This window comes from Hemiscyllium ocellatum, chromosome 5 (assembly GCF_020745735.1).
Source record: "Hemiscyllium ocellatum isolate sHemOce1 chromosome 5, sHemOce1.pat.X.cur, whole genome shotgun sequence".
NCBI classification, from domain to species: Eukaryota; Metazoa; Chordata; class Chondrichthyes; order Orectolobiformes; family Hemiscylliidae; genus Hemiscyllium; species Hemiscyllium ocellatum.
The window spans coordinates 16,609,177-16,623,273 of record NC_083405.1 but is presented as its reverse complement, the minus strand read 5'-3'; the positions used below and the strand labels follow the sequence as shown (position 1 = coordinate 16,623,273).

Below are 14,097 nucleotides of genomic sequence, written 5' to 3'. Positions count from 1 at the left end.
CAGGAGTTTATTGAAGAAGGAAATCAGGACTGCGAAAAGGGAGCATGAGATAACCTTGGCTGAGAAGATTAGGGTGCATCCAAAGAGATTCTTTAAGTAAGAAGAATAACTATGGAGAGAATAGGATGCTTCAAGGACTAAAGTGGACATGTATGTGTAGAACTGCAGGAGAAGGGTGAGATCCTCAATGAATATTTCTCCGCTGTGTTTACCATGGAGAAAGACGTGAAGATTTGGGAACCTGGGGAAGTCAGTGGTGATATCTTGGGGATGGTCCAAATCACAGTAGAGGAAGTGTTGGATGTATTAGAATGTATGAAGGTAGATACGTCTCCTGGTCCTGACCAAGTATATCCAAGAGCACTGCAAGAGGCTAGAGAAGAAGTTGCAGGAGCGCTGGTTGATATTTTTGTAACATTGTTTGCCACGGGTGAGGTCCCGGAAGACTGGAGAAGAGAGAATGCTCTGCCTTTATTCAAGAAGGGCTGCAAAGAAACCCCAGGGAACTATAGACCAGTAAGTCTAATATCTGTGGTGGGTAAGTTACTTTGGAGTTCAGATGCTCAGTTCTCTGGAAGTGGAGTCACGGGTAGACAGGGCAGTGAAGAGGGCTTTTGGCATACTGGTCTTCATCAGTCAGGCCATAGAGTATAGAAGTTGGGAAGCTATGTTGCAGTTGTACAGGATGTTGGTGAGGCTGCTGTTGTGTTCAGTTTTGGTCACCCTGCTCGAGGAAGGTTTTTATTAAACTGTAAAGAGTGCAGAAGAAATTTATAAGATATACCTGCATTTGGAAAGACAGGATTTGATTAGGCATAGTCAGCATGGCTTTGTGCATGGGAGATCATGCCTCACAAATTTGTTAGAGTTCTTTGATGAAGTGACCAGGAAGTTTGACGAGGCAGGGCGGTAGATGTAGTCTAAATGGACTTCAGTAAGGCCTTTGATAAGATTCCACATAGTAGGCTGCTTTGGAAGGTTAAATTGTAAGGCAAAGGGATGGGGCAAATTGGATACACAATTGGCTTGATGGTAGGAAGCAGGGGGTAATCGAGGAAGGATGCTTGTCAAATTGGAAGCCTGTGATTAGTGGAGTGCCTCAGGGATTGGTGTTGGGCCCATTGCTGTTTGTTAACTATATCAATGTTTTATTTGAGAATATACAAGGCATGATTAGTAAGTTTGCAGATGACTCTAAAGTAAGCGGTATTGTGGACAGTGAGGAAGATTATCAGAAATTGCAGTAGGATCCTGATCAGCTGGGGAGGTGGGCCAAGGAATTGCAAATGGAGTTTAATATAGATAAGTGTGAGGTCTTGCATTTTGGAAAGTGAAATCAAGGTAGAAGTTTCATGGTGAATGGTCATGCCTTAAGGGGTACAGTGGAACAGAGGGATCTTGGAGTTCAGGTGCACGTTCTCTGGAAGTGGAGTCACAGGTAAACAGGGCAGTGAAGAAGGCTTTTGGCACACTAGCCTTCATCAGTCAGGCCATTGAGTATAGAAGTTGCTATGTTGCAGTTGTACAGGATGTTGGTGAGGCTGCTATTGTGTTCAGTTTTGGTAATCCTGCTCTAGGAAGGATGTTATTAAACTGTAAAGAGTGCAAAAGAAATTTATAAGGATGTTGCCACGAATCAGCAGTCTGAGTTATAGGAAGAGGTTGGACGAGCTAGGATGTTTTCTTTAGTGCGTAGTAAGCTGAGGAGAGACCTTATAGAAGTGTATAAGATCATGAGAGGCATGGATAGGGTGAATGCACTCTGTTTTTCCCAGGGTTGGGGAATCAAGAACTAGAGGGCATCAGTTTAAGATTAGAGGGGAAAGAATAAAAGGGAACCCGAGGAGCAACTTTTTTACACAGAGAGTGGTACGCATATGGAATGAGCTGTCAGCGGAAGTGGTTGATACAAGTACATTAACAACATTTAAAAGGCATTTGGACAGATACATAGATCGGAAAGGCTTGGACGGATATGGGCCAGGTGTAGGTAAATGGGATTAACGTGGATGCACATTTTAGTCGGCATGGAACATTTTTGGGCCAAAGGGCCTGTCTCTGTGCTGTAGGACTCTATGACCTTCTCTTTCCACCACCCCCACTCCCATCACCACCAAAACAAATCCTTGACGTTAAATCTGTTTTCTGTTTCAGAAGCAGAGATTAAATTCCTACTTTAGTTTCCACTTGATTAATTGCATAATATTTTTTCTTCATCTTTCAGGACCTGGAAATGATGGAGTTAGGGTAATCTGGAAGGACAATTTTGATTTGATTTATTCCGAAGTAGCAGAAATTGGCAGGTAACATTTTAAATCTTATCATTCCATTTGATTTTATTTAACTCCTTGAGAAGCTTTCTGATTTCTGTTTTCTTCTGTACAAAGTGAGTGGTCCTGCTTACGAATATAAGGAACAGGAGCAAGAGTAGACCATGTGACACTTCAGACATGCTCCATTACTCTAGACAATAATGAGTGACCTTGCACTGCAGTACATGTTGTCGGTCCAATCCCTGTATGCCTGAATCCATGAGACACCGAATATGTCTCTGTTCCACTTTTAAATGTACCTCAAAGAAGAAATATCCAAACTCTTTTGGGCAGAGAATTCAAAATATTCAAAATTCCTTGAGTGTGCGAGTTTCTCCTCAGATCGATGCAAAATAATCAACCACTTAATAAGAGACTATGCCCCATGTTATAGACTGCCCCGCAAGGGATAACATAATAATCAGGGTTCAGAGTATGCAGGGGTGCTGGGAAGATCCCCTTGCAAACGCCCATAGAAGCCCAAGTGCATTCGTTGCATGAAGAAATTTATCTTTATGGGTAAATTTCACATGACATATCAGGTCTGAAATTGTCAAATGTATATTTCCAGAATACTGCATATGTGCAGTTGTGGATATGAGATCGTAAGACCATAAGAGATAAGAACTGGAATAGGCCATTTGGCCCCTTGAGCCTGCTTCACCATTCAATAGGATCATGGCAGATCTGATACTCCCCACGTCCATTTCCTGTCCTTTATAGCCCTCAGTTCCCCTACTGATCAAGAAACTATCTATCTCAGCCTTAAATAGACAGAAAGACTCTGCACCCACAGCTCTCTTTGGCAGGGAGTTCCAAATAGACTCAAACCCCTGAAAGAAGAAATTCCTCCTCATCTCAGTATTAGACTGGCACCTTTTTCTGAGACTATATCATCTGTAGAGGATACCTGCCTATCTTCCTTTCCACCTATCCACTCCACCCTCCTCCCTGACCTTCATCCCCACCCCCACTCACCTATTGTATTCTATGCTACATTCTCCCCACCCCCACCCTCCTCTCATTTATCTCTCCACCCTTCAAGCACTCTGCCTGTATTCCTGATGAAGGGCTTTTGCCGAAACATCGATTTTCCTGCTCCTCGGATGCTGCCTGAACTGTCAGTATTTACCCTGTCGAGCCCCTTAAGAATCCTATATGTTTCAATGACATCTCCTCTTGTTCTTTTAAATTATAATGTGTAGAGTTAATCCTTCCATCCTACTGAACCTTCACTGAACTGCCTTCAATGAAATAATATCTTGCCTTAAATAAGTGGAGCTAAACTGCTGACAGTAACAGTACTCCAGATATGATCTCACCAGCATAATTTACATTTGCAGCAAGACGTCCCGACACTTATATTCCAGCCCCAAGAAATAAGGGTCAACATTCCATTAGCCTTCCTGATTACCTGCAGCACTTTCTTTATGGGTTTCCCTTTCTTGAAGATATGCTGATTTTGCTTGATTAGATTATGATTTTCCAAACGTTTGCTACAATGACCTTAATAATTGATTCCAATATTTTTCCAACAATTTTACATTAAGCTAATTGGCCTTTATTTACCTGCTTTTTGCCACTTTTCCTTTTTGAATAGAAATTGGCAGGTTTCCAGTCCTCTGGTAATTCTGCAGAATGCAAGGAATTTTTGGGAAATTACAACCAATGCATCCACGATCTCTGTAGCTACTTTTACAAGATGATTAGGGGTTTAGATAGGGTTGACCATGAGAACCTTTTTCCATTTATGGAGTCAGATATTACGAGGGGGCATAGCTTTAAATTAAGGGGTGGTAGGTATAGGACTGATGTTAGGGGTAGATTCTTTACTCAGCGAGTCATGATTTCATGGAATGCCCTGCCAGTAGCAGTGGTGGACTCTTCCTCTTTATGGGCATTTAAACGGGCATTGGATAGGCATATGGAGGATAGTGGGCTAGTGTAGGTTAGGTGGGCTTGGATCGGCGCAACATCGAGGGCCGAAGGGCCTGTACTGCGCTGTATTTTTCTATGTTCTATGTACTTATTTTAGGATCCTCGGATGCAAGCTATCTGAGCCAAGGGACGTATCTGCCTTTGCCCCATTAGGTTGTCTAATGTTACTTTTCTAGTGATGACGATGCTACTTAATTTCTCCCACTCACCAGAATCTAGAGCATTAATGGGAGGTTCATGGTGTCTTCTACCATAAAGATTGAAATTGTTCATTTCTGTTTAACTTTGCCATTTCCTTGTTTTCCATATATATCTAAATTCACTTTCTAAAGGGCCTATGTCTACTTTGACCTCTCTCTTCATTTTTATGTAGTTAAAGAAGCTCTTCTCAGTTTTATATTTCTTGCTAGCCTGCCTTCATTGTTTATTTTCTCTCTAGTTTTTTTTCAGTCCTCCTTCACTGGATTCTAAAGTTATCCCAATCTTCAGGGGTGTCACTGACCTTTGCCTCCTTTTGTGCTTTTTCTTTCAACTTACTACTCTCCTTAACTTCCTTGGTTAGCCATGGTTGGTGTATCCCTCTCTTCGAATCTTTCCTCCTTAGTGGGATATACTTTTTTGCTGAGAGTCATGAATTACCTCTTTAAATGGCTCCAATTGCTTGCCAACTGTTGTTCCCCATAATCTATCCACCCAGTTCATTTAATTGTAATTCCCCATATTTAGGTTAAATACAGTTACATCTGATCCAAGTCAGAACAACCACTTAAATATTCTAATCCTAGTTGGGTTTGATATTTGCAGATACTTTTGTTTTCAAGTGTTGCCACATTTGCAACCACCAGATTGAATGGAAGGTGATCTCTGACCTCCAGAGCCACCTCTTTCGATGTGTTGCTATAGATCGTTGGGTCCTGGGTACTTGTCAATGTTTAGTCCCATTAGTTTCATTTGTACTACTTTTTCCCTTTCCATGAATTGCCATCTTGCTGCAGTGGAGAGATTTAAGTGTTCTGTTGATCACAAAAGTGATTTCATTGGGAATTCTCAGCTCCTGACAGGGCCACCGTGACAGAAAGGTTGAAGTGGAGGAGCAAGATAGGAGCAAACCAAGACAAGTTCTTGGTGGCTGAAGAATCCTGGCAGAAGATATTTGTGTGATACCAATGGCTGCTACAGAGGATGGAGGCTGCAACACTGAGATGTTCTCCAGTCTAGGTTTCCTTGACATTGGAATTGCATCTACCTTCTGTGATGGACATGTACGTGCTGATATGCAGTAGCATTCCCACATTGAAAGATGCCCCAAAAAAGATAACCAACTCGAGTAATTTAATCCCACAACACAAATCCTGTGGCAGTCAGCCAAAGGTGATGGGGACAGAATTATGAGATCTAGAAGTTCCTGATTTTGGACCAGCATGTAGGCAACAGTGTTTGACTCAGTCATTTTGCTCTTGGGATAAGAACGGGAGAGCATTTCAGCAGCTTTCTTCGAGACTGAGTAGCCCTCTTCAGGATCCACTCTGATCACCCCGAACAGGGAATGGGTTTGAAAAGGTGCCCAAACAAAATCCGTTCTGTCTCCAATCTGGCTAGAAGGCCACTTGCAGCAGGTTTATCTACCTACAGCCTGAAAACCAAAGTGAAGGTCAATCTTGGAACCTGGAATGTACGAACCTTCATAGTTAACGAGCAGAACAATTGTCGAGAGGTAACAACTGACCTTGTTGCCCATGAACACTTTCTGAAGATCTCTTCTCCCACCTCCAACATACTCCATCATCTTGGACACCCTGTGTTAGCCTCTTATCCTCCCTTGACCTCTTTATCCCCAAATACTGTCGCGACATGCACCGCCTCAACCTGACCACCCCTCTCACCCACTCCAATCTCACAATGCACACCCCACCTACTCCGTCCGCTCCTTCCGCAATCTCATTATCAAACCAGCTGATAAGGGGTGATGTACAGTGATAGTATGGTGCACCAGCCTTTACCTCACCGAAGCCACCCGCCAACTCGCTGACACTTCCTCCTCCTGTCCCTTTGACCATGACCCCACCTCTCATCATCAAGCCATCATCTCCCAAACCATCCACAACCTCATCACCTCAGGGGATCTCCCATCCTCCGCCTTCAACCTCATAGTTCCTCAACCGTGCACCACTCTGTTCTACCTCTTACTGCCTCAGTCAACTGATTGTCTCCGCCTGCTTCTGCCCCACTGAACTCATCTCATATCTCAACTCTGTCCTGTCCCTCTTGGTGATTGAACTCCCCATATAAATCCAGGACAGCATCCACACCCTCCACCTCCTCCGTGACTTTAAATTCCCCGGCCCCTTAAACCTCATCTTCACTATGGACATCCAGTCCTTACGCACCTCCATCTCCCATGATGAAAGCTTGATAGTCCTCCATTTCTTCCTCTCTTGCTGACTCAACCAGTCTCCCTCCACCGATACTCTCATTTGATTGGCGGAAATGATCCTCACCCTCAACAACTTCTTCAAATCCTCCCAAATCCAACAGACATGAGGGGTAGCCATGGACACCTGTATGGGCCCCAGCTATCCTGCCTCTTCATAGGATGCGTGGAACAGTCCCTCTTCTACAGCTACATCGGCACCATCCCCCATCTTTTCCTCTGCTACATTGATGACTGTATTGGCGCCACCTTGTGTTCCCATGAGGAACTTCACAAACACTTTCCACCCTGATCTTGAGTTCACATGACCCATCTCTGACACTTCCCTCCCCTTCCTGGACCTCTCCATCTCTGCCTCCGGTGACCGACTCAACGCAGGCATCTATTTCAAACGCAACCCCTTACTCCCAAGTCCTCCACCTCCACTGCATCTGCTCCCAGGAGATGCAATTCCACTCCAGGACATTCCAGGTGGCTTGCTATTTCAAGGAGCGCAATTTACCATCCCATGTGATGAACAATGCCGTCCATCGCATCTCGTCCACTTCCTGCACCTCCGCCCTGAATCCCCACACCTCCAACCGCAACAAGGATGGGAAGGTGGGATCCACCTTGGCACCCTATAACCACAGGGCATCAACATTGACTTCACCAGTTTCCATATCTCCCCACCTCATCCCAAATCCAAATCTCCAATTCGGCACCAACCTCTTGACCTATCTGTCCCTTCCTTCCCACCTATCCGCTCCACCCTTCCCATAACCTATCACAATCACCTCCCACCTGCATCCACTTAGCGCCATCCTACTTACCTTACCCCCATCCCTAGCCCCACTCCCCTCTTTATCTCTCAGCCCTCTTCCCCCTCCACATCCCTGATGAAGGGCTTTTGCCTGAAACATCGACTCTCCTGCTCCTTGGATGCTGCCTGAACTGCTGTGCTTTTTCCAGCACCACATGTTTTGGCTTTCCCCACTCCCAAACTCCTGACCTGTCATGACATTAGCTTCTCCCATCACAGACTACCCATTTTCAGCTACTAATAGTTTCTATTATCAGCTTTTCTTTCTCCCTGGCTCACTATTATCTATCCCTTTGCCTGCCCAACTGCTGTTATCTCTCTGGGTTCCATCTTCATCTTTCATGTACTCCTTCTCCTCTTTAAATCAGTACACATTTCATTCATCCACTATAGTGTAAGTCCCATGAAACAAAGAAGGAATTGGAATAACTTAACTCTGTTGGAAAACTTAACAGAATAATACAGTAACTATTACTAATTAAATGTTCCAATGTAGTAACACCCTATAAACAGACTCTTGGCAAAAGGCAAATGCAGAAAACATTGTCTCACATGGAACTCCTGTGGCAGGAAGAGAACCAGTTTTTGGCTGTAACTGAGAGAGGGAAACAAATAGCTTCCATTTCTTCAAGATCTCCAACTGCAACAGCTAAAAGCTTAAACTAAAAGTCCTGGTTTTATGGGAGCTTGACGCATTCAGGCTGCTTCTATTGTTCCAACTTTTAAACAAACCTTAGGCCTCACAAGCTGTTTACTCTAGTTGCTGTGACAGACTGCTCAGAACCTCCACGACACTTTATCATCACGCTGAAGTAGATATATTCTTGAACAGCAGGGGAATCAAGGTTACGGGGAAAATACAGGAAAGTGGATGAGAGCATTGTTGGATCAGTCATGATCCTTTTGAATGGTGGAGCAGGCATAAGGGTCTGAACAGCTTACTCCTGTTCTTTTTTCTTATAGCTTATGGTTCCCTGTTGTTTTCTCATTTGCCTTGGCCAATCAGGGTTGACTTGCCACCAAACAGCGCCCTTCTTTTTCTGTAATATAAATTATCGGGATTGTTAGAAATTCTGTATTCTTGTATTTGTCCTGATGAATGCAAGGTGAACAGTTTCAGTAATGATATCTCTCTTTTCAGTAATATTTATGTTCTGTATTACAAAGCAAATATTGGTATACTTAATCTACTGGTCCTTCTTTGCCTACCCTACTAATTACATCCTGAAAAAATTTATAAAAGTCTCTAACAATTTTACTTTCTTAAAATCACAATGACTTTATACTATGATTTTTAGGTGCATTGTTAAAACAATAACAGCTTCCACTATTTTCCCAATGACAGGCTAACTGATCTTCAGTTTTCTAATTTCGAACTCCCCGCTTTCTTTGAACTGTTACATTTGCTAACTTCCAAACCACTGGAACTGTTCTAAAATCTAGAGAATTTTGCTACTGGTGTTGCATTTGAGTCATAATGAATGCATTCACAATCTCTGGACCAAACCTTTTAGAATTCTAGAATGTCGACCATCTGTTCCCGGTGACTTTTGGACTCTGCACTGCTATGTATTTCCACTGATATTAATTTTATCAATTTCCTCACTGTTTAGACTGTTGGTTATCCTGTAATGATATGTAGTTTATGCCTTTATTATGAAAACAGACAAAATAGTCGTTCAATATCTGTTCCATCTCCTGATTTCCTGTCTGTGCCTCCAAGGAATCAGTTTTTATTTTAGCTACTCATTTTTTTTTATATATTCCTCAAAGCTCTTGCAGTTTAGTTTTATATTCCTGGCTCATTGACTCTCATTCTGATTTTGTTTTTCCTTTTTTCTCAATCTTCTGGTCACCCTCCGCTGGGTTCTAAAACATACCCAATCCTCAGACTTACCACTATCCTCTGAACTTCAAAATCACCTTCTTTTAATCTAATACTATGCTTAACTTTCTTAAAATAAGCCATCGATGAATCTATTTTGACTAAGATTCTCTTTTTTTTAATGGAATGTATTTTTTGAACCTTTTAGAGTTGTTTCTAAATATTTCCCAGTATTTATTTCCTGTCATGCCTTTTAATCTATTTGTCCAATCAACCTTAGCCATTTTTCCCCTTGTTGCCTTATGTTAGAGTTTGATAAGAGTTCAAAATTGTTGTTTGGAATCACAGCATGTGTCTTCCAAGCTTGATATGAAATTCATGTGTATTATCGTCCTTTTTGTCCAGAGAATCTTTTAATATGGAAATACTTATTAAACCAGCCCCATTGCAGTCATCTAATGGAATTATTGAGACTCAAAACATACTGCCAAAAGCCAAAAATTGATGAAATTTCAGAAAGCCCTAATATAAAATTATATTGACCTCTGAAACAACCTGTCAGCAAAAACCCTGTCAGGCTCCTGTAGAGCCCAGTATGTTTATTCTCTTTTAAATCCAGAGAGTCTAAGCTTAGTTTACTCAGCATGTCATCTCTCTTTCCAGGGACCATCTGAGTAAACTTTCATTGAACTACTTCCAGGGCAACTTATGTGTCCTTAGATATGGAAATCAAAACTGCACATAGTACTCCATGTGTAATCAAACCAGAGCCCTGTAAAACTAGCAAGACTTTTGTACACGGTGAACACTAAGATCATTGTGCATTCTCTCCTCAAATCATCCTCATCAAATCCCACAACATCAGTGAGATAAATGTTGACCAGGGCACAAAACAAACTCCCTAATTAAATATTTAATTATACTTGAATAAAGAGACAGAACAACTGGGCTTATTATTCAAAAATTACCATCTCTAGCAATGCAGAGTTCTCTTGAGACTGAAATATCAATTTGATTTTAGATTCAAATGCTGGTTTGAAATTTAAGTTCGCAACTCTCTGAATTACAATATATTGCCACATATTTTTATTTCTAAAAATACAATGAACACAATGGTTTTCTATGTGTAAGTTTTCCAATGAAATACAGATTATTAATTAATTGGCAATAATTTGTATTTGTTTCAGAGGAAGGTTCTCTGTGGTTAAAAGATGTGACCAAAAAGGAACTAAACGAGAGGTGGCTGCGAAATACATCAACAAAAAAATGATGAAACGAGACCAGGTTATACATGAACTTGGAATTATGCAGAACCTCCAGCATCCTCAGCTCATTAACCTTCTGGATACCTTTGAAACTCCATCCAACTATATAGTCATACTAGAATTGTAAGTAATGATTACCATAACACATTGTCATCCATTCTCTATTTCATTGCAACTAGTTGGCTCAGTTTGTAATGGCAAATTGTCTTTTCCACACCATTATCAATGATGCTTTGTGATTCCTAAACTGGAGCAATTTTACTGCAACTAACTGTTTCTGATGTTGAACTTAGTACAGATCAACTAGGTGATAATTTGGCAAGTTTCATAGAAAGTTTCTCTCTGTGAGCATACTGTAACACTATCTGCCCAAACCTGCCACAATACCTAATCACCATACCCCATTGTATGGTGCTCATCGTAATCCCCCACTCACTGCAAGTGGAAGTACTGGCTACTGCCAGGACCTTCTTGAATTTCTGGCGTCAATGTCATCTTTAAAGCCCAGCCATGCACCTGGTCAGATGCTGGCTGTCAATAGCTGCCTTGCTCGGTTCATTGTAATTGCTCAGGACATGTCAGAGCAAGGAATTGACACACAATATTGCCAGTGGTGATCGAGGATTCTTGTTGGATGAGGGTGCACGTGGACACTGCCTATGTTGGCAACTGATCCAGGTCTGGAGGAGCAAGTGGTGAGCCAGTCCGGTTACTGTCCAGAAATTCACCATCTAATATCTGTGCAGCAGGTAGGAGAATGGCAAATTGAATATCAATAATGCAATGATGTAATAGTGTAGGTGTTTATGGATGCAAATAAGCCTCTTGCTGCTCATTAGTGCAAGTCATAGAGTTGTAGTCATAGAGACCTGTAGCACAGATAAAAGCTCTTCAGTCCATCAGAACACCACCAGTAGAAAACAATCATCTAACTATTCTAATCCCAATTTCCAGCACTTGCCCCATATCTTTATATGCCTTGGCATTGCAAGTGCATATCTAAATACTTTTTAAATATTATGAGGGTTCCTGCCTCTTCCATCCTTATAGGCAGTGAGTTCCAAGTTCTCACCACTGTCTCAGTGAAAAAGATTTTCCTCACATCTCCTCTGAACCTTCTGCCCCTTACCTTAAATCTGTGCCCCTCATAATGTTAAACATCCTCTCATTCTTCTCTGCATCCTCTCCTGTGTTATCACATCCCTCCTATAATGTGGATTTTTATAAGCCTTCCAAAAATACATCACTTACGGATGTATTTGCAGTTTGGCGCGTCAAGTCGTTTTTTTCAAAGATCATTTTAGTTTGCTGTTGGTATGATATTATCACCGTGATTGTAATTTTTTTTTAAAAAAAGTCAAGATGCCTTTTCACGCAATCTTTGTGTTCCAGTGGGTTTGTTTAGCATGACAGTCGAATCTCTCGCCCATACAGTACAGGTTGGGTATCCTTCAGTTGCATGGTCAAAAACTGAAATGACCTAAAAACCGAAGTTTTCTTTCAAACTCACCCACGCTTCAATTTGCACAGGAGGTCTGTGACCCACATACACCCATTGGTAGTTGTTCTTCGAACAAAACCTCAGTGTTACATTTCCAGTGGCCCTGGAAAACCTATGGGATCAATATTAGGTCATTTGTTTTCACTTTCAATATTTCAGCAAAGTGCCTGCACTGGCTGTGATTTGAAGTCCATTAAATCAGCTGTTAAGTAACATTTAACAGTCACAGGTGTTTGCCTTACTTTGGGATTTTGGTCCTTCTCAGTGGTTTTGTTTTTCAAATAAACATGTCAGAAAGGCCATTAAATACTCCTGTGGATGGTATAAGGAAAAGGAAGCGGTCTTCATTATCAGTAGCAAAGAAAGTGAAGGTGTTGCATACGCTTAATTGCAAACTTAACATTGAAATAACAGAGTGAGCAGTATGGGGCAGGTGTCATCAGTATATATGAATTAAAGAAACAAAGTCGAGTTGTTGAAATTCTATAGTGAAAGTGAATTTCAACAATCAATAGGAAACGCTGCATCGATTTTTTAAAAAGTGATGCACTCAATCATGTCAGAGTGGATTCGTCAGCAAAGTTAAAAGGTTCCATTGTCTGGCCTGTTGATCATGAAACAAGCCAAGATATACCTCAAAGATCTAAACACTTGAAGTGCACCTGAGTACACAATAGGCTGGTTGCAGAAATTCAAAAAGTAGCATGGTATTGAGTTTTTTAAAAAATATGTGGTAATAAGGCACCTGCAGACCATGAATTTGCTGAAAATTTTATTGCTGAATTTATCTTTCACCTGAACAAATATAAAATGCAAAAGAAACTAGTCTGTTCTGGTGATACATCCCTAGGAAATGCTAACAACAGCTGAAGATTTCATGTATGCCAAAAATCGTTTAACTGTCCTTGCACATGTCAATGTAGTTGCACACACAAATCTAAATTGACTGTAAGTGAGAGAAGCAGAAATCCCAGGTGCTTCAAAATAACTCAGACATTAACAGCTCAATACAATTCCAATACAAAGGCCTGGGTAGCCAGGGAAATGTTTACTGATTAGTTTCACCGCTACTTTGTATCAGAGGCAGGTTCACATTGTCATGCAGTAGGAACAAATTACTGCAGATGCTGGAATCTGTACTGGAAGCAACAAATGATGGGGATCACAGCGGGTCAGACAGTATTGATGGAGAGCAAGAGGAAGTAAATGTTTTGAGTCTAAATTGCTCATCATCAGAGCTGAAGTGTAGAGGGGAGCATTTATGCTATAATGTTTGGGGGTTGGCAGCAGTGCTGGGGTTTATGGTAGGATACCAGTGAAGAAAAGATGTTGACAGGAACGTCAGGGTGTTGCTTGTGCATAGCTAGGGGTGTTCCACAAAGCAGTCACCCAGTCTGCATTTGGTTTCTCCAATGTGGAGTGAATACAATTCACAAGATTGGAGAACGTACAGGTGAAATGCTGCTTCACCTGGAAAGACTGTTTAGGCCCATGGATGGTGAGCTGGGAGGAGGTGAAGGGGCAGGCGTAACACCATCTGCAGTTACATGGCTGATGGAGGGGGAGAAAGGAGGTGTGGGTGGTGTGGAATGGACTAGAGTGTCCCGGAGGGAAGGATCCCTGCAAATTGCAGACAGAGGAGTAAGGGGACGATGTATTTGGCATTCTGCTGAAGTTGTCTGAAATGGAAGAGAAGGAACCTTTGAATGCAAAGGCTGGTGGGATGAAAAGTGACGACAAGGTAATCTGATCATGCTGTTGAGAATGATGGGAAGGGACAAGACCAGAAGCACGGGTAAGAGGTTGGATGCACTTGAGGGCCCTGTCAAACACAGTGGGAAACCACGGTCATGGAAGAAGCAAGCCATGTCAGCAGCACTGTTTCGGATGGTGACATCATCCAAACAGATGCAAAATAGTCAAAGTCACAGGTAGACAGGGCAGTGAAGAAGGCTTTTGGCATACTGGCCTTGATCAGCCAGGGCACTAAGTATAGAAGTTGGAACATTATGTTGCAGTTATA

At 41.9% G+C, this 14,097-nt stretch overlaps 1 protein-coding gene across 4 annotated transcripts in view; it reads left to right on the top strand.

Annotated features, from left to right (window-relative positions):
- LOC132815624 (triple functional domain protein) overlaps positions 1-14,097 on the top strand; it is a 547,994-nt gene that overhangs the window by 512,112 nt on the left and 21,785 nt on the right. For all 4 annotated transcript variants that reach the window (XM_060824568.1, XM_060824569.1, XM_060824567.1 and 1 more), the window contains 2 exons: positions 2,225-2,303; positions 10,496-10,696. In XM_060824568.1, the coding sequence (XP_060680551.1) occupies positions 2,225-2,303; positions 10,496-10,696 (280 nt within the window). The remainder of the gene's footprint in view (positions 1-2,224; positions 2,304-10,495; positions 10,697-14,097) is intronic.